Here is a 25,784-nt window from a genome sequence, read left to right as displayed (position 1 = left end):
GGAGCTCTCATAAATGGATGCTTCTCCGTGTAAAAACGCACCTCTGTGCACAGAGAGACGGCCTGTTCAGGAAAAAGATGCTAGCCGTATCATCTCTGTGACATGCTCGTTTTCTGTCTTTGAGGAAGGGTTTTTCTTTTCCGAATGAAGGAGCATTCAGCTATGTGAGACGTCACCTGCGACCTGAGGTGGTGCACCTCAGACAGATGTTTTCCACCTCTGTCAGCCTGAGGCCCTCGATGGGCCGGAACTTGCAGCCCTCGCCCGATGAGCATACGCATTCCATTGCCGGCACTCCCGCCCTGCTTTGTGGGTTGCCCTCCTTCGCGTGGACTCTGGCTTTCTTGCCAATCCCAGCTGATAATCCTCTGTGATAAATGTGCCAAGCCTGCAATCTCACTCAGCAGGCATTGAATGTCTGGATACGCCCCCGTAAGCGAGCCAAAATTCCGAAAGCAGATGCGTTCGGAGTGAGGTGTGGTGTGGGACGGGGAGAGATTGTGAAGAAGATGCTCGGGCAGTCGGAAAGAGAAGCAAAGGACCTGGATATTTGAGAGGAGCACGGGGCTAATGCAGGTGGATGCAGAACTATCTATTTATTTATTCATTTACTAGCTTGATGCCCGTGCTTCGCTATGGTATTTAACTACTTTAAATCCAGTTATAATACTTATGGGTATGTAACATTTTTTGGTTTGTGTTTTGAAGTATAATAGCATAGTACCAACTGTCTTGGGGAATGAGGGGAGAAGAAGCATGGAATGTTGTGAGCCCCAATCAGCCTGCATATGCAAATGACCTTGAAAGGCTGGCCCAATCAGGGAAGAGTGGCCGAGCTGGCAGTGGCCGGGGGCGCAAGCAGGCAGCAGCCTGCCAGCCACACAAGGAAGCCGTATCCCTATGGGAAAACACATTTTACCCCTTTTTACCCCCTTAGGGGGCGAATTTCTTAAAATCCCCTCTTAGTGAGCCTCTACATCATAAAAGGAATGTTCTCCCCAAATTTTAGGCTTCTGGGTCCAGGGGTTTGGGCTGGGCGTTGATGAGTCAGTCAGGATGCTTGTCTTTATAGATTTGAGAAATAAATACCTTGCAGTCCTTTCCCACAGTTTATGATGCTTCAGGAATCGTGATTGTGACCAGTTGATTCTTTAAATTGGTCTGTGCAATGCTAGGGCATGGGCAGTCTTGTCTTTAGGACAGGAATTTGGAAAAAATACTCTTCCCCAGCCTCTTTTGAGGGGGGAGGGGCAGGAGATCACCATCCCTTTGGTAGCATGGCATGATACGATACTGGTTTATAGAATGACGAATTGTGCCGGGCAAGGGAAACCTTTCTTCCCTTTCTTCAATGGAGCTCTGGATTTCCCCACCAAAGAAGATTAGTTTAAATGTTTTAGATAAATAAATTGTCGGCAGGTTCAGGTCTGACTGAAGGTACTTCTTTGTCCAGTGGGTAATTAACTTATGGAACTCATTGACACCGTGTCCTGTGATAGCTGCTCGTTTAAATAGCTGTTTGAAAAAGGGCTAGACAGATGAATGGAGGGCAGGATTCCTATTACAAGTGGCTGTTAATGATAATAACTAAATGGCTTGTGGGTTTCCCAGAGGCGCATGGCCGGTTGATGTTGGAAGCCGTCTGCTAGTTGAACCTTGGCCTGATCTAGCAGGGTGATTTTGATGAACTTTTCTAGGGAGCTAACGCAGTTTTTGTTTATTGCTTCACAGAGCTAAGGATTTTAACAGGTTTCCACAAAGCCAGGTCTTTACGTGTATCTCTTTTTACCCCCAAAGGGGGATAAAATCAGACTAAAGTGAGAAGGTGACCCTCAAAAGAGTCTCTTTCTAACACAAAGATGCTTGAGGGTAAGCAGAAAGGAGACAATCTGGCAGGAAGCGCAACCCCCTGGTGTAAAATAGCACATGTGGCACGGCTACTCTGGTACACTGCAGTTGGACAGGAGCTGTGATCTTTCGCCTATACCGATATGCCAGCAATCTGTAAACAGGATGCTAGATAGCAAAGGATGGCGGGCCTTGCAGGAAGAGAAGGGCGTAGAGGCAGGAAACCGTGCAGGGCTAAACCAGGAGAAGTTGGAAGTGGAAAGGGTTTTTTCCAAGCTCTGTGTATAACGGAGAGGTCTACCCTCCAGCTGTCTGTAGTTGAGTTGAAGATTTGCTGTGATCCACAGAGATTATGCTGCGAGGCATGGAGAGTTCCATGTTCTTTTTTATTTCCCACTGGATGCATTTTAAACTGGCTTTAATCTTTTAATCAGGCACTCGTTTTAATCCTGGTGGAATTAACTCAAGACCCAGGGATCACAATCACCCTTGGATTATTCCAGCAAAACATTCATTTAGCCGCCTCGGCGCTGCATTAATCAGATGCCTAATTTAATCCCGGTGGAAGCGTTTTATAAAAAGGCTCTCTTAAGTACGCAGAGGGAGGTTTTACAAACCAAGTGCTTTAATCCAATTTGGATTCCAGATGCGGCTGACCTTGCAAGCGTTACTTGATACGTTTTCATGGCGGTAACATTGCTTTACACAACAGGCATTTCCAGCGAACTCAAGATATTCAGCAGTTGGTTTTAATCCCGCAATATATTTTATATTAAACTCATTTTCAGTACAGGATTAAGTTTGGATCAAATACATAAATTAGGCTGCTTCCACATGTTCCAGTTTTTTCGGGTTTTCCCTGTCCCAAAGCTACGTCTTCCTGATCCGCTTCGAGAACTCACCTTTCACACGCATCGTCCTCATGCATGTTTTATGGGTGTTTGTTGCGGGGGGGGGGGAAATGTCCCAAAACAGACAACACGTTCTTTATCTGCAACTTGTCACAATTAACATTGGCACATTCCCACCCAGCTTTTCCTTCTTTTTTTTCTGAGTGCATGCGGGATTGCGTTATACCATTGTCATGTCTTTCATGGTCTATTGGTGAAGGACCACCCAAATGAAATGCTGTGATTGGCTGTAAGTGTTCCCGCTGAAATAATTGCCCAAGAGGATCTGGCGCTGAGCAGCTCTCGGGTAGGAAGTGCCCTCCAGCTAAATATTCTCTACTTAACACAGGATAATTCTACTGGCACTGTTGAGCGACCTGGTCTGTTCTGTAATTTTTCCTAGGTGGCCTCCATCCCACCCAGGAAACGGGGCCTGTAATAATCCCCAGAGCAATTTCACCCTGCTGCCATCTGCTGTCTAAAGTAGGGTACTGTGGGTTGCATGAGCCGAGTTATCCTAAGCTCCCCCATTTAAGCTGCCCTTTAAGGACTCTTTGGCATTTGGCTGTTGGAGAAAGAGGGGACGCTTTCTGGCATCGTAGGGTGCAGGATGCTTCTCATGCTGTGCCCTGCCCACCCTCCAGGCACAAAGAAAGGTGCTATTTTGAACGTGCTGTCTGGACGGGCCCGGCTGGGCTACAGAAGGCTCTGCCGAAATCTCTTCCAGTGGACAGACAGATGCTGTAGTGGGCCTGTTGGGCTGCTGGGAAGGGAAGGAAGGAGGCCTGCTGCTTCCGAATCTAGAGCTCCTTCTCAGCTGTCATGGCTAATAGTCAGTGATAGACCTGCCCTCCATATATCTGCCCAGCCCCCTTTAAATTCTTTTCAGTCAGTGACTTCTTCCGCATCTTGTGGCAGTGAGTTCCACAGGACATCTAGATGAGTACTGATGCAAATTCTGTGTTGATAGTCTAATGCAAGACCCAGTACTTTGCCTCCCTTCCACCCTTGAAAATGGAGAATGTACCCCCCCCCCCCATTCTCCACTTCTGCTGGACAGGCTGGCAGGGAGAAATGGGGGGCGGGGGGGGGTCAGCATTGCACCAACGTGGCACTGTCCCGTGCAAACGCAGGCTGCAGCAGCTGTGTGCGTGACTCTACCTCGAGGGAGCTGGAAAGATTTCTCTATCCATTCACCTTTCCGTTAGAGGCATTCAAACTCTTACCATATATGCCCTGGAGGGTGCTCCGGATCAGCCGGAAAAGATCTGCTGGCCACCACCAGGGCCTTCAACCATAGCCAGGGTCGTCTTGGTCCTGGCGCCAGCCTGGTGGAACTCTCCGTCTGCTGAAACCAACAAGAGGTGTTATCCTTTCGCCAGGCCTGTAACACAGAGATGTTCCACCAGGCCTGTGGCTGAGGCTGGGGTGTGAGCGAGATTTCTTGTCCGTCTCCTCTTAGGGGGAAATGTGACATCAGTTTTTCTACCAGCTGGTTCACTGCTGCTCTTCACCTCCCCCCCCCCCTCCATGGAAATGTTTTATTGGGGCTGGGTAATATGGGCTGCCGTCACCTGGAGTTGTTTTATGGCTGATGGTATGTTATTTATGGTTTTAATGTAATCTTTTAATGTAAATCTAATATTGATGTTATCTGCTCTGAGCCCGTTCGCGGGGAGAGCAGACTATAAGTCAACTCAATCAAATCAGTCCATCATTTATCGTGGATCTGAGTCCGAAATGGATGAATACCTTACATCGGGATTTAAACAGGAAAAATCTTGGGGGCACAAAGGCCTGGCCGTGCGGCAGCAGACTGAGGGCGAAGCTACAAGTGACAAATGACACTTGAACGGCAAGTGTATTTCTCCCTGTTCACTTGCACTCCACTCAATCCACTTGCCATTCAAGTGTCATTCGTCACTTGTAGCTTGGCCCTCAGTTGAGCGAGCAGCCCAGAGAAGAGTGAGGTTGCCGACACGAGGTGCCCCTTTTTGCATCTTCTTGGTTCCACATCCCCCCCTCTCGATCTCTGTGTTGCAGCGTCACCCCCAAGGACCTGAAGGCTTTCTTGCCTCAAGCCAACTATCGCGTGCCTAACATGAGATTTCTGCGGGACAAGCTTCTGGTGAGAAGAACGCCTCCTCTTCCCTGCCTGTTGATCGTGGGTTTTTTTATCCCACTCTTTTCCATAGGAGCGCAGGGCAGCTTGCCTGATTCTCCTCTGCCTATTTTATCCGCCCCCCGCCCCGCCCTTCACCCCCCAGTGAGATACTCTAAGGCTGAAAGTGACTCACCCAAGATTACACAATGAGCTCCTTTGCTGAGTGGAGGTTTGAATTCGGGTCTCCCAGGACCTAGTCTGACCCTCTTACCACTAGACCCCTCCGACATCCCCTCACTTTTTTGCTCTGTTCAGTTGGGCCCCTTTTTATGTCAGAAACCCCTGCATGAAAGGACAGGGCCTGCTTAATTGGCATCCGGCATCTTGAAGATGAGGGAAGGGGAGACAAGTCATCCATATTCCCGAGACCTGGGGAGGGGCTCTTCATCCAGTCATGGCTGCTCTCTTGAACCCCGTTTATTCTTCTTTGCTACAGGAGGTGGAAGTCAGGACCGAAATGACCTTCAGCCACTTTGCACATTTCTACAAAAACTTGATGTTTGATGCCCAGAAATCGGTACGTTCTTACGGGAGCCTGCAGTGGGCAGATTAGTAGAGATGCAATGGGATCCCAGAGGCATAGCAAGCGTGCAGCTTGGGAGGCAGGATGAAGCTGGAGTTCCAGAGGCCTTTCGGGGGATCAGGGGTTGTTCTGGAAACAAAGCAAAGACATTATGGATTCTGTAGCCAGATGTCCCGTCCAAAATCGGGAGATGGGGCTGGATGGGAGAAGGCATGGACACCAAGTACAGAGAGAGGGGACTAGGCAGAGACCAGCTATATATCCCTCTCTAGTAAGGTGTGAAGGTGTGGAACCAAACATCCCTTGAGGGGTCTGGCTTAGGCCACTGGCCTCTAAAAAGGGGCTTCTCCCTTCTCACCAAGGTGAGCAGCATCCCTCAGAGTTTCTACACAAGATGCCTCGGCACATGTTTATCAAGTGTAGGGAGATGCAATGTTAGCCAGGAAGCATAGTTTAAAAAGACAGAGCCGGCAGAGATCGCTCCTCAGAGGATTTGTTTGTTTCATCTTTGCCTCCGGAAGGTGCTGTCAGTTTCACCTCTCCAGTCTAAAACTGGGTGGGATCGCGAGCAGAGGGCAGCCAGGAATGGAAATGAACTAGAGCTGCCTTCCAGAGCTGGGCTTGGACCTGGAGAGGTTATCATGGGCTCCAGTGTATAGCAAAGCCTTTGCCCTGCTGCCAGCTCTGTCTTTTTAAACTACCCTTCTCTCGTGTAGAGAGACTCTCAGCCTCACAGAGGAGGCCCCGAATTTTCTTCCCAACTTCATAGTTGTTTGCTCAAGCCAAAGCCCTTTGCACCGATCAGTTCTGCTTCATGGCTCTGGCGATATTCCGAGTTAACTAGAACGCTGTTTAAAAACCTGTGTGTAAAGTGTGTATCACCCCAGTGATGGATATCTGCTCTTTTGCTTGACAGATCACTGAGCAGCTGGAATTGTCTTTCCCGTTGCGGTGAGTACAAAGAAAGCCTACCTTGCCAACCTTTTCCCCCTCTGAGGCTGGGCTGAGGTCTGGACTGCTTCCGGCCTCTGTGTGTGTGTGTGTTTGCATAAAGACACAGCTTCTTTAGGGCACAGGTCAGAAAGGGTGTTGACAAGCTGGGAGGGTTTCCGAGGGGGCAGCTTCCGAGATGATTACAGGTTTCTGTGCAAAGGTATTTTTAAGGCGAGCCAAAAAAACTGGCTATGTCTGAAATGATTGCAGAGGGGGAACCGCATTAGAGCCAAACTAGACATTATGGCGGCCACCAACACCGTTTTAGAAAACTTTGGCCGTTTTAAAAATGTCATTCAGACCCACGCTGCAAGGGGACCAGAAGGTCTTGTGTGTATTCTCCGCTCCATCTCTTCAAGTGCCAAAACAGAGCTTTTATAGTACTTGAAAAGGAACTGGGGCGGAAGGGAGGGACAAGGTCACCTGGTCCCCCCACGTGGGATTTTTTAAACAGCAAAACCTTCTCTAAAATGGCATTTGTGGCCACAGGTGGGGCCACAGTCACAGCTCACTTCCTCAGATATATGGAAAGAAATCAAACGTGGAGTTATATTTAAGGGGAAGGTTGTGGGTGGCGTGGCAGGTGAGACAGAGAGATGGGTGTGCATTCTATCCTGAACATTTCAAGTGTAAATTATCTGTGAAAATGACTAGAACAGAATTAAAAGTTACAAACAGTTAAGTAAGGTGAAGAAGTCAACTCAGAAAACAGTAGTCTGAAGTTTACATGAAAATTAAATAATATTGGTAGCAAGATTATGGTCTGATAAAATATGTTAAGAACAGCCAACTAAAATTTCTAAAGAGTAGGTCCTGTAGAGCTATTTGAGTTTGCAGTGAATAAGGAAATTCAAGTCTCTGTTTAAGCCAGGATGACATGTTGTGTTTAATTTCTAATTCAGCATTTTCATATTGTATATTCTCTTTAAAGGATTTTTTTTCATTCTTATTTTCTGTAGAACAGCAACTATCAGGTCTGTGATAGGATGTCCTGGGAGATTAAAATGTTCTCCCAGTGGTTTCTGGTTGCTGTGATTTCTCATGTCCAGTTTGTGTTCATGCACAGACTGACATGTTGCTCCACTGTAGACATAGAAGGGCATTGCGAGCACATGATGGTGTATATTAAATTGGATGCGCCCTGGATGGGGTAGCTGATGTTACGAGGCCCGAGGGTGTATGAGGACAAAGTTGGCACCTAGGTGTGTTGCAGAGTTCCGCTCTTAGGACTGTGTCTCCGTTGGGTGGTCCAACTCATGCACCATCCCTTTGACCCTCTCTCCCAGAAATGTGGACCGACCAGAACTCTGCCAGATCACATTGTACGACTTCCAGAAGTTTCTGCAATATGACCAGAAGGTAGGTTCAGAGAGAGGGGTGTCGATTTTGCTGGGAGGGGCTTGGGAGGCAGTGCATGAGAAAGAGAAATACGAGCCTGTTCTATTGGGGCGGAAGTGCCTGGGAGATATCTGACGTTGTAGTCCAGTCGTATGAAACATGAAACCTTTTTTGATCCAAGCCGGAATAACTTGGGGCCTTAGATGTCTTCTCCGGCATCTCTAGTTGAGAGGATCTAGTTAGTCGGTGATATGAAGGACCTCAACTCAAGATCCCAGAGATGCTTACCAGTCTGAATAGACAAGACCGTCTTTCATAGACCAAGAACCCAACAGTTATGGAAATTTCTTCCTTGCAAATCTGCCTTTTAGAGCCAAGCCACAAGTGACGCCTGACACAGGTTGGACACTTGTCAGCTTCCCTCAAGTTTTGATGGGAAATGTAGGCATTCTGGTTTTACAGCTCGGCTCTCCATTACAGCTGCAAGACCAGGATGCCTACATTTCCCATCAAAACTTGAGGGAAGCTGACAAGTGTCCAACCTGTGTCAGGCGTCACTTGTGGCTTGGCTCTCAGTCCCTGTTACTTTGTTCGTTGAAATGTCCTTGAAACTGACTGCATTGACTTGCGTCCTCTAATCTGCCTTGAGTCTCGGTGAGAAAGGCAGACTTTAAATAACATGAATAAACAAAGCAGCCTTTCTGTTGTTGGGATATGGCGTTTTGAAGCTGTCAGACGGCAGTGTTTAATTGCTGGGAATTAGTTGGTGGTGCCGTTGTGACTGCCGGGTACTGCGTCGCAAGTACCTCTTGGATAGCGTCTGTGATGTTCACAAGCGGTAAGCAACACAACTCTCATCCTGATCACGTCCATGAAATTTAGCAAAGTGTTAAAGTTGTTTGTCAGAGGCTCCGTTCTCCTAGACATTCTGGTATCTACTCCCTGTGGATGAGATACTGCGTTACGGAGGTTGGGTTGACAGCAACGCCAGTCTAGCACCGAGGTTGAATCCAGGGGTGGATTTGTCCCACCCAGAAAGTCTGAAGCTCCCAGTTCAGATCTCGACTCAGCCATGAATTTCACAGGAGGCAACTTGCTTGCAGAAGGTACCAGGTGCAATCCTACAATGCCAAGACCATTGTGATACAGCCCAGAAAATCCACAACAACCAATCCTTGGTAATGATGGTTGTTGGGGGTTTTCCGGGCTGTATTGCCGTGGTCTTGGCATTGTAGTTCCTGACGTTTCGCCAAAATACATAAAGATTCAGTCCCACTCCGACCCATTGTGAGTGCCATTGGTTCACCGACATATGAATTAGCTAGACATCTGGCAGATCTCCTGCAGGACCACATCGGGAAAACCTCGTCTTACATCAAAGATTCAGCAGATTTCATCAACAAAATCAGTTCTCTGAAACTCAATCCACAAGACATACTTGTCAGTTTTGATGTTGTATCCCTGTTTACCAAGGTTCCAGTAAAAGACACTATTGCACTGATTAATCAGATTTTCCCAGAGGATGTAACAGCCTTATTCCATCATTGTCTGACAACCAGTTACTTCCAATGGGACAACGAATTCTATGAACAGATGGATGGGGTGGCCATGGGGAGCCCACTCAGCCCAGTTATAGCAAACTTCTACATGGAACATTTTGAAAAAACAGCTCTAGAATCAGCACCCCACAAACCCAGTGTATGGTTCCGGTTTGTGGATGATACATTCATCATTTGGAGCCATGGGGAGGAAGAATTGATGGGGTTTTTTAATCATCTCAACAACATCCACCTGAACATACAATTCACAATGGAGAAAGAAAGTGAGGGAAAACTCTCATTCCTGGATACCTTGGTCATCCGCAAAGCAAACTCTCAGTTAGGTCACAAGGTCTACAGGAAACCAACTCACACTGATCGGTACTTACACAAAAACTCCAATCACCACCCCCGACAGAAAAGAGGCATAATGAAAACATTAGTGGATCGTGCAAGACGGATATGTGAGCCGCACTTTCTCAATGAGGAAATTAATCATCTAAACCACGCACTTCAGGCAAATGGCTACTCCAGAAATGAAATCCGAAGAGCAATCAAACCCAGGATGAATCAAACAACCAAGGAAAAACAGTCACCTACAGGAAAAGTGTTTTTGCCATATATCAAAGGAATTACTGATCAGATGGGAAAACTTATGAAAAAGCATAACCTTCAAGCAGTATTCAGACCCACCCGAAAAATACAACAGATGCTACGATCAGCAAAAGACAGCAGAGACCCCCTCACCTCTGCAGGAGTATACCGTATACCCTGCAGCTGTGGACAAGTTTACATCGGGACCACAAAGCGTAGCATCCAGACAAGAATAAAAGAACATGAAAGACACTGCAGACTTGGACAGCCTGAAAAATCAGCAGTGGCTGAACATAGCCTAACTCAAACAGGGCACAGTATCTTATTCCAGGACACCAAAATACTGGACAACACTTCCAACTACTTTGTCAGACTGCACAGGGAAGCCATTGAAATTCACAAGCATAAGCAAAACTTCAACAGGAAAGAAGAAACCTTAAGAATGAACAGAGCATGGGCTCCAGTTCTGAAAAACACCAGGCCAACAAAACACTCCACACCCGACAATAGCCCTGCAGAGAAGATTAGCACATCAAGCACCAATCCATATGCAAAAGAACCTCCTCAGGATACAGTGAAGCCTCCCGCCATTAGCATTCCACACCCTGGGAAACTCTTACAGAATGACTCAGTGAAGCCTCCCGCCATTAGCATTCCACACCCTGGGAAACTCTTACAGAATGACTCAGCTCAACCCCCACCCCTCCTGAGTAGATACAAATGACCTACATCTTTTCCACACTGTGACACTGAGAGATCTCTGTCTTTTGGTGCTACACCTCTGAAGATGCCAGCCACAGCTGCTGGCGAAACGTCAGGAACTACAATGCCAAGACCACGGCAATACAGCCCGGAAAACCCCCAACAACCATCGTTCTCCGGCTGTGAAAGCCTTCGACAATAAATCCTTGGTAACTTCAGTTAAAAGGCTTTTTGGCTTGGGATCCCACAAGTCAGCAGAGACCTTCTTGAACCAGTTGGGCTGGTGGTCTAACTTAGTAGAAGACCTCTATGCTTTCAACTCTCTTGGTGGCTTTAGGCAGATCATTTGATGAAGGTGAGGTTGCAAGAGGACGTGTGGGAAGTACTGTGGCTGTGCTGTTAATCGCAGGGCATGACTTTCTCACGGCTCAGTTGCCTGGAGTGTGCAGGGATCTACTATCTAGCGCTGAATTTAGCATTCCTTCCCCCGGGGAAAGGCTGGCGTTATTTCAGATCCCAGGGCACATCTCAGCATCTGTTTTCCCCCAAGGGGGCAGATTCATTCAAGAATGCTGTGGGGCAGGGGAGGGTGGTACACATGAGAATGGCAAAGAGATCCTAGCCAGTGTGATGCTTTGGTTGGAGTGTTTGATGAGGTTCTGGGAGACTGGGGTACAAAGCCCCGCTCTGCCATGAAACGCTCTGGGGGGCCAGGCATGCTTGACCTACCTTGCAAGATTGTTGTGATGATAAAATGAGGAAGGGGAGACTCATCGTACAGTTCGGAGGAAATGCAGAATCAACAATGAGGCGGATTTCTAGAGCACCTTGAAGTGTTTCAGAGAGTTTCTTGTGGATTTTCAAGCCAAGGTTAAGAGTTCACGGATGTGGTGAGATTCAAACTGGGGGCTTCTGGCATACTGGGTGCATGACGCTGCGGCAGTTGCTGCCTTCCTGCTTCCCCGTGATGCAGGCTGAGACTCGAGCAGAAGTGAACCTCGGCAGGGAGGTCCTGGGGTCTCCCCCCTCCCCAAACGCCATTGCTGCCTTGTAACCCGGCCCTCTGCTCTCGCTCTAGGAGGCCTGGGCGAGCGACGTTGCCCGAGTCCGGGAGTACATGGGCAGCTACCTGCAGGATCCCTTCAGCGACATGACCGAACCTTTCTTCCAGCTGGATGAGGTGGGTAAGCCGGGGCAGGGGTCGTGTGGTAGGCCTGGGCGCCTCTGAGTTCAGCACTGCCTGGGAGACGGTGTGGGGGACAGTGAAGGAAGGCACCAGACCCTGCCAGCGAGAACAGTGTCCCTCCCCTATAGCGCTCCATCTCTCTCTTCTTCTGAACCAGCTCCTACAAATTCTGTTTAGGTTTTGCACCGGGCAGCCATGCTGTTCAGAGCCAGCAGGGTGTAGCTGTGTCAGACTAGGACAGGAGCAAAGCACGCTCAGACCTCTGCTCAGCCATGGAGCTCATGGGGTTGTCCTGGGCAAGCCACTCCCTCTCTTCTTCACCAACCTTCCAAGGCTGGCGTGAGGCACAGATAGAGGAATTTAAAGCCAAGTATGCCACCTTGAGCTCTTTGGAGAGAAGGTGGGGTGAAAAAGTGATGGAGTGAGATTCTTATGGTGGTGGAGAAGATCTTGGTAGCCAAAGGGGGTCTTCACAGTTGATCTTGGCATACCCTTGGAAGCCCAGCAGTGAGCAATTCCCATAGGGCCACCTAGATCCTGGATGAGACCAAAATAGTAAAGAGTCCAGTAGCACCTTTAAGACGAACCAAATTTACTGTAGTATAAGCTTTCAAGAACCACAGCTGTCTTCATCAGATGCATTGTCAGCTTTTGAGAACCACAGCTCTCTTCGTCAGATGCATTGTTAGCTTTCAAGAACCACAGCTCTCTTCATCAGATGCATTGTCAGCTTTTGAGAACCACAGCTCTCTTCGTCAGATGCATTGTTAGCGTTCAAGAACCACAGCTGTCTTCATCAGATGCATTGTCAGCTTTCAAGAACCACAGCTCTCTTCGTCAGATGCATTGTCAGCTTTTGAGAACCACAGCTCTCGTTGTCTCTGATGATGCATCTGATGAAGAGAGATGTGGTTCTCAAAGGCTGATGATGCATCTGATGAAGAGAGCTGTGGTTCTTGAAAGCTTATGCTGCAGTAAAGTTGGTTCGTCTTAAAGGTGCTATGGGACTCTTTACTATTTTGCAGCTACAGACTAACACGGCTGACTCCTCTGGATGAAACCAGACTCTGCTCTTGGTTTACTGCCCTCAGAGGTAACTCATCCCTCCCCCCTGCCTTTCTAACTAGGTTTTTCTCTCCTTTTTAACCTCCGGACAGTTCCTAGCATTCCTGTTCTCCAAAGAAAACATGGTCATGGACTCCAAGTATGAGCGGGTGGTGCCGGACGAAATGAATTACCCCTTATCTCAGTATTGGATCTCATCCTCGCATAACACGTAAGAGCTCCCCGGACTATGGTGTCATTTGGGGTGAGCAGGGATGCGAAAGCAGCCCAAGATCAAGCTGAGGTGCTCAGTTCTCCTAGCTCCTGCCCACCAATGACAGCGTCCCACCAGGAACGTTCCCGACTAGTCCAAGGGCCAGTCTGCTCCTGGGTACAGGCATTGAAGAGGAGGTCCTTGTCTGGGTTGCACAAAAGCAGGGCAGTTCCTTGCACTCCATGCTCCCCACAACTGCAACAGTGGACCCACAGTGGTCCCCGGCCTGCAGGACATTCGTCTGGCCCTGGCCAGGGCCAGGGTCTTTTTGGCCCTGGCTCCGGCCTGGTGGAATATGCACCCAATTAAGATACGGGCCCTGTGGGACCTGTTAACAGTTCCACGGGGGTTGCAAAACAGAGATGTTCCGCCGCGTCTTTGGTTGAGAGCCAGCGAATTGTCCCCTTCCTGTTTGCCGCATCCTGTGCTCTGCTGGCGGCCGCCCTGGGCTGTGCCGCAGCTATGTACATTTTTTAAAGATATTTATTACAGCCTCAGTTGATCATGGGACCAGTTATTTCTATTTTTTTACAGTTTTTAAGATATGTATATGGTTTTAATCAGGGCTTTTTTTTCTGGGAAAAGAGGTGGTGGAACTCAGTGGGTTGCCCTCAGAGAAAATGGTGGAGGGCAATCTAAACTCTCCTCTGTCTGGAGATCAGGGGGCAGGGCCACCAGCCATGTGACCATTTTCAAGAGGTTCCGGAATTCTGTTCCACCGTGTTCCACCGGAACTCCGTTCCACCGCGTTCCAACTGAAAAACAGCCCTGGTTTTAATATTTAATATATATTGTTAGCCATCCTGAGCCCGTTCACGGGGAGGGTGGGGTATAAATCTGATAAAATAAAATAAAATAAAATAAAATAAAATAAAATAAAATAAAATAAAATAAAATAAAATAAAATAAAATAAAATAAAAGAGGTGGGAAGTCTTACGAAGCCCCGTGATTAAGCAAGGCCCTCAGATATAATGAAATGGTTGGTGAACGTGGCCTAAGGCAGAGAATTGTGGAATTCTGTTAGTTAACATCACCCCGTTGATGAGACTTGAAGTAGGCTAGCTTAGCTCCAGGAGTGGATCTGACCTCTTGACAGGTTTGCCAAGGTGCTTCTGGCATCCTCTTGGTAGTAAGCTATGAGCCTTAGAGGAAGCTCCATCTCCCCCGCTTTCCATGCACGCTGTTCCTTCTCCTCCTCTCTCAGGTATCTCACCGGAGACCAGTTCTCCAGCGAGTCCTCCCTGGAAGCATACGCCCGCTGCCTCCGCGTGGGTTGCCGTTGCATCGAATGTGAGTGACCTCACCTGGCCTTGGGGGGTTCATTTCGTGAGCTTCAAGCTCTGGCTTGGAATAGTGCCTTGGAAGATGTTTGGCCAAGAGGGGTTTGGAGAACAGAAGCTGCAGCGAGGTCTTCTGGGCCAAGTCTTGCACAGTGCAATCCTGTGCAGAGATACTCCGCTCTAAACCTGTTGAAAGCAATGTGCATTGGCCAAAGTAACTCTGCACGGGATTACAGCTCTCAGCTCAGAAGCGAGCGTATCGGGCGGCTGACGTGAGCCGAGATTCAGGCACGAACCTGTTTGCGGTGCCAGGGCTCAGGAAATGAGAGCAATATGCAAGACTGCTTCTGAGCACATGCAGCGTTCTTTTTCTGTCACCACGTAAACTCACTCCTTTGTGTCTGGGATAAAAGGACCGTTTTGGGTTTCTGTATTGGGTTTGGGGCTGTTTTCTGCTCTTTGATAATGAAATCCTGCCCTCAAGTCATAGCTGACTTACAGTGACCCCTAGTGGGGTTTTCATGGCAAGAGACTCACAGAGGTGGTTTGCCGTTACCTGCCTCTGCAACCCTGGTCTTCCTTGGAGGCCTCCCATCCAAAATAAAAAGCGGATGCCATAGTTCTCTCTCTCTCTCTCTCTCTCTCTCTCTCTCTCTCTCTCTCTCTCTCTCTCTCTCTCTCTCTCTCTCTCTCTCTGTAAATGGCAAAAAAGGTGAGCGGTGCACACATCTCCATGTATTAATGTATGTAATCTGCCTTGGATCTCAGTGAGAAAGGAGGACTATAAATCAACAACAACAACAACAGTAACTCATTGAGATTCTACCCTCTGTGCCTGCAGTGGACTGCTGGGACGGTCCCGATGACCTGCCAATCATCTACCACGGCCACACGCTCACCTCCAAAATCAAGTTCTTGGATGTGCTGCACACCATTAAGGAGCACGCCTTCACCACCTCTGAGTAAGCAGCGGCACCCTTCCTGCCCCCTCCCCAGCCCCTCCGTTATTGGCCTCTTCTCTAAAGGGGGAGGGAATTTGTCGGGATTTGCCCCTTAGTGTCTACGAGAACATGCCCATACCACATCATTTCCTCCGTTCAAAGTGCTCAGTTGTTTGGGAACAAGAGGGTCTTTTCCGTTATCTTGAAAAGGGAAGTCTGGAGAGCAACCTTCTGCGTCTCCCGTGTGCACTAAAAGAGAAAGGTTGAAAGACTGCATGAAATGGCTCCAAACTTTTGTCTGTGCTGTTCCCAGCGTGGCTGCGTATGCAGCATGGAAATTGATGACCCTGAGTCCACCAGTGGTACATTGTCCTTGGCTTGGCAGTGGCTCCCTGTTGTCTCAGGGCAGGTGATTTTCCAGCCCAACCTGATACCTTCAGCGTGCAAAGCAGGCGCTGTAGGACTAAGTCGCAGCCCCTCCCCTAGCAAAAACTGCCTTGTGCCTGACACATTGTTATCCTTCCCCTCATCTGGGGAGTTCAGGATGCCACACCTGAGTCTCCCCCATTTCTTCATTTCGTACTCTCAGCAACCCTGTGAGGTAGGTGAGATGGAGAGAGACTGAGCAGCCCAATGTCCCCTAGTCTAAGTGGGAATTAGAAACCTCCTCTCTCCATCCATCCAGTTTGGTGTAGTGGTTAAGAGCAGCAGGACTTTAATCTGGCTAGCCAGGTTTGATTCCCCACTCCTCCGCTTGAAGCCAGCTGGGAGACCTTGGGTCGGTCACAGCTCTCTCGGAGCTCTCTCATCCCCACCCACCTCACAGGGTGATTGTTGTGGGGATAACAATAACATAATTTGTAAACCACTCTGAGCGGGTGTTGTCCTGAAGGGTGATATATAAATCGAATAATAATAATAATTTATTTATTTACTTTAGACTTTTATTCCGCCCAACTCACAAATGGGCTCAGGGTGGATTACATCAGGTTAAGATACATCATAATTTATACATAATATTAATACTAAATACTACCCTAATGCACCATCGCTGGTGTCGACCCTGATCTCGTTATTGTGTACAATGTGGAGAGGCAGAGTGTTGGGATGCCCACCCCATTCATGGGTGAGGAGAATTTGTTGGTGACAGCTAGGTGGACAATTATCGGCCGGATGGAGTCAAAGTATCAGGTCTGTGGTGGATGAAAAGCAGACCAGGTCTAGGAATCCCAGGCCTTGGATGAAATCTGGGCTCACCACCTCTTTTGTCTGTAGGGGGTTCCAGGTGACGCCCCTCTTCCTCTTCCTCTGGCAGCAGGTGGCTGGAGAAAGATCTTTCTCTGCTTGAGACCCGGCTTGATGAGCCAGATATGACTCAGGATAAGGCAGCTTTGCACGCGCACCGAGTCCAAAGAAAAGGAAGTGCATGGCAGGTTGTGGAATTGCAGAGGCCAGCAATGAGCCACGGCTGTGCCTCATGCCTGTTCAAGGAGACAGGGCTCGGCAGTCAGTCTTGCCAACAAGAGATGGTGCCAGCAGTGTGTGTTGACAGAGAAGGGTTCTCTTGCAGTGGCCACCTGCATGTTGGTCCCCTTTGAAAGCCACCCCTTGGAGGCACCCATTGGAGTTATGCCCAAGACACAGGAAAGGGTGTCACGGAAGGCAGGTCTGAGTTCCACCATCTCCGTTTCCTCCAGGTTCCCTATCATTCTCTCTATCGAAGACCACTGCAGCATCGTCCAGCAGAGGAACATGGCGTCCCACTTCAAGAAGGTCTTTGGGGACATGTTGCTTACCAAGCCAGTGGACATCAATGCCGACCAGCTGCCCTCACCTGCCCAGCTCAGGAAGAAAATTCTCATCAAGGTGTCGTAGCCCTCCACCTCCTTCCTCATGTGAATTTTCGTGCCCTCCTTCTTCCATCTGGCCAGCTGTGTTCCCAAAATGGCACGATAAATTAAGTGACAGTCTGAGTCATGTGATTATCGCCATGTGACTCTCTGAGTCGTGTGATCAGCAGCACGTGACTCTCAGTGGCTTTCAAGATTCGAGTCCGGTAGAAGACGGCGAGATTTTCAGAGTGCAAGCTTTCGAGAGTCAAAGCTCCCTTTGTCAGATATCTCAGGGAGCTCTGACCCTCAAAAGCTTATTCTTTGGAAATCTTGTTGGTTTTCAAGGTGTTACTGGACTCGAATATGGCGATTCTACTGCAGACCAACCTGGCTACCTTCCCTTCTGGAACTATCCATCGCTTGTGTCACTGGCTTCCACTTTCTGTGCACTTCCCCAGTGTCACATGTGATGTTGGTTATTTCGCCGGTCCAGCTGCATCTCTGACAATCTCTGCAGCTTGCTTAAGGCCATTTGGTGAAGTCCGTAGTGGAGCGGGAACTTGAATCTCGGTTTTTCCCATTCAGGCTGCAACTCTTCTTCGCCTGCACCTCACTGGGTCCCTCTGAACAAGAGCTGCGGTAGTGAAAGATGCCTCGCTGGGGGCAGGGGGTGAGCTCGTTTGGGGAAGAGTCTGTTGGTTGACATTTGGAGACCTGCTGCTGTCCAGGAGTGTATGGCCAGCAAATTGAAATGTATGTTGGACCCAGCGAGGGAGAGACTAGGGCAGGACTTTGGGACTTCCACCCTGCTCTGCTCAAGGCCTTATAAAAACCAGTGAAACTTACCTTTCAGAATAGTCAAGAGTCCAGTGGCACCTTTAAGACGAACCAACTTTATTGCAGCATAAGCTTTTGAGAACCACAGCTCTCTTAATCAGATCTGACGGAGAGAGCTGTGGTTCTCGAAAGCTTATGCCGCAATAAAGTTGGCGAGTCTTAAAGGTGCTACTGGTCTCTTTACTATTTTGCAATTATAGATTAACATGGCTAACGCCTGTGGATCCTTACCTTTCTTCACCCTCCCGTCAACTGATCCTTGAGCTGTTTGACTGGGGACATTCCACCGCTCAGCTCTCTGAACCTTTGGCCAGTGTCAGTGGTGTCCCTTGGAGCAGAACCACAAGTGACAAAAGGCACAGATTGGACACTTGTCAGCTTCCCCCAAGTTTTGATGGGAAATGTAGGCATCCTGGTCTCGCAGCTTCGCTCTCTGACTGCCGTCCAATGGACTTTTCAACTGTCACTTGTCCAACATTCTGCCAAGCTGCCTACATTTCCCATCAAAACTTGAGGGAAGCAGACAAGTGTCCAATCTGTGCCTTTTGTCACTTGTGGTTCTGCTCTCAGTCAGCAATTGGAACCGTCATCGCGAACTGGCTTTGATTCCCTTGGTTCTCTGGCGCCTGCTTCCTGTTTCCTGCATATGCCTCATTGACTCAGCTGCCCCCTTGCTTTCCAGAGACCAAAGGCTCGTTTGTGTCCGCCTGTCTGTACAAGCGTAGACGACCCTGTTTTTAGAAGATGGGTTCAAAATGCCAGGTGCCCATTCAGCAATGGGACAAGGAAGGGCGTGCGGTGCTTGGCCAGTTTCCGCCGTGACACTTTCCTTTTGCTTACAGCACAAGAAGCTGGTTGAAGGGAACCTTTACGAAGAGGTCTCCATGGCCAGCTACTCCGAGAACGACATCAGCAATTCCATCAAGAACGGCATCCTTTACCTTGAGGATCCTATTGACCACGTGAGGGTCTCAGTTCTTAAAGACACAGACTGGGGGGGAGGGAGAGGCCCTTTTTTCCCCTTGTCTGAGTGTCAGTCCCTGGCAGGTAGATCCCTCAAGCCCATCTGCAGTGAACACACCTTGGTTCCATAAGAAGTACCTTTATTAGAATCCATACAGTTCAGGTCTGCACTCTATCACGGAGTTTGACAGAAGTGGCAGTTCAAATCAGGCAATCTCTGTTATGTATTGTCGAAGGCTTTCACGGCCGGAGAACGATGGTTGTTGTGGGTTTTCCGGGCTGTATTGCCGTGGTCTTGGCATTGTAGTTCCTGACGTTTCGCCAGCAGCTGTGGCTGGCATCTTCAGAGGTGTAGCACCAAAAGACAGAGATCTCTCAGTGTCACAGTGTGGAAAAGATGTAGGTCATTTGTATCTACTCAGGAGCGGTGGGGTTGAGCTGAGTCATCCTGTAAGAGTTTCCCAGGGTGTGGAATGCTAATGTCCACCTGTCTGTACAAGTGTGGGTATACCCTGCAGCTGTGGACAAGTTTACATCGGGACCACAAAGCGTATCATCCAGACAAGAATAAAAGAACATGAAAGACACTGCAGACTTGGACAACCTGAAAAATCAGCAGTGGCTGAACATAGCCTAACGCAAACAGGGCACAGTATCTTATTCCAGGACACCAAAATACTGGACAACACTTCCAACTACTTTGTCAGACTGCACAGGGAAGCCATTGAAATTCACAAGCATAAGCAAAACTTCAACAGGAAAAAAGAAACCTTAAGAATGAACAGAGCATGGTTTCCAGTTCTGAAAAACACCAGGCTAACAAAACATTCTATCCCCGACAATAGCCCTGCAGAGAAGATTAGCACATGTAGCACCTATCCATATGCAAAAGAACCTCCTCAGGATACAGTGAAGCCTCCCGCCATTAGCATTCCACACCCTGGGAAACTCTTACAGGATGACTCAGCTCAACCCCACCCCTTCTGAGTAGATACAAATGACCTACATCTTTTCCACACTGTGACACTGAGAGATCTCTGTCTTTTGGTGCTACACCTCTGAAGATGCCAGCCACAGCTGCTGGCGAAACGTCAGGAACTACAATGCCAAGACCACGGCAATACAGCCCGGAAAACCCACAACAACAATCTCTGTTATACTTCATTTTCCCGCGCTTCAGACAACAGAGTTTTGGCGTGCAAGCTTACACAAATTCTGTGAGAATCAACTTAGTTATGAATCAGTAGACAACAACTTATTCCCAGCATTTGGGGTTAGTAGCTGAGGTTGGCATTTACACTTCAAGGTTACAGTTAGCCGAGACTCACTTATTTCTCTAAGATAAAGGGGAGGCCCATGCTTGGGTCTTTAGTAACATCTGCACTACAGTCAGGGCTTTTTTTCAGGGGGAACGCGGGGGAACAAATTTCCGGAACCTCTTGAAAATGGTCACATGGCCGGTGGCCCCGCCCCCTGATCTCCAGACAGAGGGGAGTTGAGATTGCCCTCTGCGCCGCTGAGTGGCGCGGAGGGCAATATCAACTCCCCTCTGTCTGGAGATCAGGGGGCGGGGCCACCAGTCATGTGACCATTTTCTCCGAGGGCAACCCACTGAGTTCCACCACCTCTTTTCCCAGAAAAAAAGCCCTGACTACAGTTATGTAGGAAGAGAGAGAGAGAGAGTGCATATTAATACTGTGTAATCTGCCTTGAGTCTCAGTGAGAAAGGCGGACTATAAATGACGTTAATAATAATAATAATTAATAATAATAATTAATACACATTAATCCAGTAGCATGACTTTAGCATAATGTCAGCAATAGTAAGCAATAAATGTCAGCAACACAATCACGGCATGTATGTAGATAGACAGACGTAACACTGAGTGGCACATCAGGCTCTCTCTAAGCTTTTGAGGGTTCAGAATCAGGACCCAGCTATTCCCCTTTGCAAGGCTGGCACTGCTGGCTCTGGAAACAGGAAGAACCAACGGCCCACTTGGAGCCCTCAGAAATGAGAAGGGACCCAGGGGTGATCCTGTCTCCCTTTTGGGAGCATCATGCTTGCAGCCGACACTGCAGTCTGTTGACCTGATGCTCACGACAAGCGGTGGAAGTCCAGATTATAAACCCCTGCGGGCCAGATGTGGGCCCTCATGCGATAACTTGCCTGCCACTGTTGGGCGGGGGCGGGGGTGTTGTTTCTACAGTAGCTGCTTACCTGGTCAGAGGAGAAAACAGACTCAAACAGAGCTAGGAAAGGAACCCCCTTATTGTTGTTATATCTTCAAATTGCTTATGCTCTATTTTAGCAGTTCTTCAACTCAGTATTGGATTCTTCCTTATTTTAAATCTTTGCGAATCTGCATTGATATACCCTGTTACGTTGCTTATTGAAGCGACTGTGAAATTAACTTGTACTGACTTGCACGGTGCAATCCGCCTGGAGTCTCAGTGAGAAAGGTGGAGTATAAATAATGTAAATAAATTTAATTGGATCTCAGGATGGCTTTCAGGAAAAATACGGTTATAAAAATATTCTTTTCCTCGCCTGGTTTGGATGCTACCCTGCGCAATTTTAGTCATAAAGGCCGGTTGTGATAAGTTGCCGCTCCTCTTCTGGCCAGAGCCCCGGGGTATGTGGCAACTTGCCCAGCACCTAGATGCAACCACAACATCTTGGAACCACCCTGAGAACTTGGATTCCAAGCAGGTGTGGGAAGGGTGGGCCTCCGAGGGCACAACTGAGATCATCTGTTGACACCCGGTCTAGTACAGCCCTGAGGGCTGAGCTTCCGTCAACACACTTAAGAGCAGCTGTGACCCCTTACCCACCTGTTAGTTGCATGTTGGGACCAGCCGTATGAGAAGGAGCTTCATGGTGGACTCCTGGAGTTCTGTGCCCATTCTCTGGCAATCTGAATTCTCTCGCTGTCCAGCCAGAAACCCCTGCCTGACTTGATTTCAGTGTAAGTTCAGGTTTATTTGACTGACCAGAATTGAAAGTCAGTGTTCATGGATAGCTGCACCTATTTTAGGAACTTATTTATTTATTCAATTTATATACCGCCCATCCCAGGGGCTCTTCTTCTTTTGTGCAGGACTCTCTTGTCATCCATTCTGTTTAACACGTATATTAAACCTCTGGAGGATATCCTTTAGAGCAGGGGCTCTTAACCTGGGGTCCGTGGATAGATTTCAGGGGGTCCATGAACTTGGATGGGGGGGGGGATCGATAACTGTATTTCTATATAATTTGTTCCTTTGTAATCCTATGAATTTTGTTTTACACATTTAAAAACATTATTCTGAGAAGCCCTTCTGTCCACCACATATTTTGACGCTTCTTTTCTCTTTGGCAGACCTGGAGCCCACACTACTTTGTTCTGACAAGCCACAAGATCTATTACTCAGAGGAGACCTCGCGCTACCAGTCCAATGAAGACGAGGAAGAACCGGAACAGAAAGAGGTGCGTTTCTTGTGGGGAGGTTGAAGGCTGCTGTTCTTAATAAGGCCCCGTACTGAAATTTCACGGAAACCAAAGGACGGGGAAGACCACACACATTTTTGAATCTTGAGGAGCAAAAGAGCGGATAATTGAAGTGGTCCATAGAATTGCTGAATAGGAGGAAACCAGTTAGTATCTCCCGTATTTGGTAGAGGCATTGAAGCTGTGAGGAAAAGGCTTAGAAAAGGCACGTCTTGGGGCCCCCAGCGCATCTTGAGCTGCTTCTGTGTGTTTCTGCGACATGCAAGATTTGGCTTTTGGATGCCCAAAAGAAGTTCCGAACGGCTCAAATGATTTTCATCTGTTAGTGGATCTCTGATCTACTCCTTCGTATTTACGTAGCCCTCTCAGAGAGTCCAAAGCAAATTGCCAGGATGCTGAGCCGGTTTGGTGTAGTGGTTAAGAGTGTGGGACTCTAATCTGGAGAACCTGGTTAGAGTCCTCCACTTGAAGCCAGCTGGGTGACCTTGGGTCAGTCACAGCTCTCTCGGAGCTCTCTCAGCCCCACCCACCTCACAGGGTGATTGTTGTTGTGGGGATAATAATGACATACTTTGTAAACCGCTCTGAGTGGGCATTAAGTTGTCCTGAAGGGCGGCATATAAATCGAATATGTTGTTGTTGTTTGTGGTCTTCCTTGCTCCATATGAAGTCAGGTGGCCATGAAAGACATGACTTGGGAACACCTTTCTGCTCTCACTTCGCCTCATCCTGTATCATCCAACATTTATTTCATCAAGGTTTTGACCAGAGATTAATTCCTCTGTTCATTTTCATTATGGTGCTTGATTGGTTGCGGTCTTTGCTGTTGCTGTTGTTCTTACGTTTGGGTGGTGTTTGGTTTTAGGTTTGATCTTGGGTCTTTGGTTGTAGAAATTGTTTTTATGAATTTATTTTATTATGTATTTGTTTTATCATGTTTGGAACCACCTTGGGCATGGGTGCTCACAGACAGCATATAGCTTCAAACAAACAAACAAACAAACAAATAACCCAACAACCCCAGGGACACGTCCAGGATAATGACAATCACCACTTTGGGATCAGGAAGCATTTTTCTCCAGGCCAGTTGGCATGGAGCAGGGGTCAGTGGGGGTATGGGGTATTTGTGAATTTCCTGCGTTGTGCAGGGGGTTGGACTAGATGACCCCAGAGGTACCTTCCATGGCTATGATTCTATTATTCTAACCCTGTAAGGTAGACCAATATTATGATGCCCATATTGAAGCTGGGGGACTGAAGCTGTGAGATTGTGGCTGGCCAAAAGCCACCTTACTGGTTCAGGGTGGAATTGAGACTTGAACTGGGAAAACTTGCTGGCTCATTGCTCAGTTTCATAGTGATGTGAGGTAAGTAACCCATTCATCAGTTTCAAGTGAGTCTCGTGGCAAATGGGGCAGCTAACCGTGGGATCCACTCCCATTCTGTTCTGGCAATGTGCACATTCTTCGTACCCAGTGGCTGGTGAGATGTGTCATTGTTTATGGCTGAAAACTCTTCCACAAAGACTGAAAAGCCACCCAGAACTTGCGTATGAATCCCACCGAGTTCCTCTTTTTTTCCTTGCTCTTTGAATCCATGCTGGATCTTTCCCACCTTCTTCCCCTCTCCATTTCATACTTTTCTGCTTTTACCCCATGGAATGATTAGGAGTTCAACAACAACGAGCTGCACTTCAGTGAGAAATGGTTCCACGGCAAGCTGGGTGGTGGCCGCGATGGGCGCCAGATTGCCGAGAAGCTGCTGCACGAATACTGCACGGAGACAGGGGGCAAGGATGGCACTTTCCTGGTGCGGGAGAGCGAGACCTTTGTGGGCGACTACACCCTCTCCTTCTGGTAGGCCATGTCTGCGGAGGGCGTGGCTCCCAAATGCAGGCCAGATTTCTCCAGCTGGAGGGAACTTGGCTCCTTTCCGTGTGTTTGGGCCTGCGAGCGTATTCGTGGCCGTAACAGACCCTCGGAATGAGGGGCGTATCAGGGGATGAGTGACTTACACCAAGCCAAGTTTCATCAGCAATGTCTTTCAAGCAGTGAGAAGAATCTTACCAGATATGTGGGGACTAAGCAGCCCCGTGGCGCAGAGTGGTAAGCGGCAGTACTGCAGTCCAAGCTCTGCTCACGACCTGAGTTCGATCCCGGCGGAAGCCGGGTTCAGGTAGCCGGCTCAAGGTTGACTCAGCCTTCCATCCTTCCGAGGTCGGTAAATTGAGTACCCAGTTTCCTGGGGGTAAGGTGTAGATGACCAGGGAAGGCAATGGCAAACCACCCCGTAAAAAGTCTGCCAAGGAAACGCCGTGATGTGATGTCCCCCCATGGGTCAGTCATGACTCGGTGCTTGCACAGGGGACTTCCTTTACCTTTATGTGGGGAGTACTGAAAAGTGGACAAACCACCCGGGGAATTAAGCAATGGAACAACCAATAAACATGATTAAGTCAATAATATAATCAAAGCGCAAAAGTGACAACCATATCTACTGTGTTCAATAAATATAATAAATAGTACAATTACATAAACCAATTTCAGAGTAACGAGAACTTCTTTTGAAGCCAAGCACCTGTCAAAACACACAAGAGAACTGGTGAGTCATCTTGGATGGAGCGTTTTTATATACTTAACCTTTCTGTCGGCTTCCTCTGGATTCAAAACCCGCTCAAGTAACAGTGAGCTGGACTTTTATTTATCGATTTGATTTGATTTGATTTCTATTCCGCTTTGCCCACAAGCGAGCTCAGAGTGAATCACAACATTTTAAATATACAATAAATAGAATAAAATTTGTAGCAATAAAAATATTAATAACGCATCAATTATAAAACAGCCACACACATTTTGCCCTACCACCTCAGACTAAATAACCACAGAGTGGGGTGGTCAGTCATAGATGTCTATAGAACTCAAGGGAGGTATATACTCCCCCCCCCCGCAATGTCAGGAGGCCGATAATGCCTTAGGTGGCCCACCCGCCTCAACCACCGAATGCCTGGTGGAAGGATAACAAATCAAATTATATTAAACAGAGCACTTTCTATACTTACTAGTTGGCTTTATATACTTACAATTACATTCTTCAGAGGAGTTAGCCATATTAGTCTGTAGTAGCGAAATAGTAAAGAGTCCAGTAGCCCCTTTAAGACTAACCAACTTTGTTGTAGCATAAGCTTTCGAGAACCACAGCTCTCTCCATCAGATGCATCGTCAGCTTTCGAGAACCACAGCTCTCTTCATCAGATGCATGTATATTCTCATTACTGTGAAATTGGTTTATGTAATTGTATTATTTATTGTGTTTATTGAACGTAGTATATACGGTTGGCCCTTCAGC

The 25,784-nt window shown here is 48.0% G+C and overlaps 1 protein-coding gene across 1 annotated transcript in view; it reads left to right on the top strand.

Moving 5' to 3' along the window:
- Nucleotides 1–25,784, top strand: part of LOC129333103 (1-phosphatidylinositol 4,5-bisphosphate phosphodiesterase gamma-1-like) — a 113,094-nt gene that overhangs the window by 49,033 nt on the left and 38,277 nt on the right. Inside the window, exons 5-16 of the mRNA XM_054984494.1 lie at nt 4,782–4,866; nt 5,339–5,419; nt 6,342–6,376; nt 7,705–7,777; nt 11,669–11,770; nt 12,934–13,052; nt 14,300–14,385; nt 15,217–15,337; nt 17,014–17,182; nt 18,828–18,947; nt 22,311–22,418; nt 24,108–24,295. Of these exons, the coding sequence (XP_054840469.1) occupies nt 4,782–4,866; nt 5,339–5,419; nt 6,342–6,376; nt 7,705–7,777; nt 11,669–11,770; nt 12,934–13,052; nt 14,300–14,385; nt 15,217–15,337; nt 17,014–17,182; nt 18,828–18,947; nt 22,311–22,418; nt 24,108–24,295 (1,287 nt within the window). The remainder of the gene's footprint in view (nt 1–4,781; nt 4,867–5,338; nt 5,420–6,341; nt 6,377–7,704; nt 7,778–11,668; nt 11,771–12,933; nt 13,053–14,299; nt 14,386–15,216; nt 15,338–17,013; nt 17,183–18,827; nt 18,948–22,310; nt 22,419–24,107; nt 24,296–25,784) is intronic.

The sequence above is a fragment of the Eublepharis macularius genome, chromosome 7 (assembly GCF_028583425.1).
Source record: "Eublepharis macularius isolate TG4126 chromosome 7, MPM_Emac_v1.0, whole genome shotgun sequence".
Lineage (NCBI taxonomy): Eukaryota > Metazoa > Chordata > Lepidosauria > Squamata > Eublepharidae > Eublepharis > Eublepharis macularius.
The sequence above is the reverse complement of the archived record's forward strand: the minus strand, read 5'-3'. Positions and strand labels throughout refer to the sequence as shown.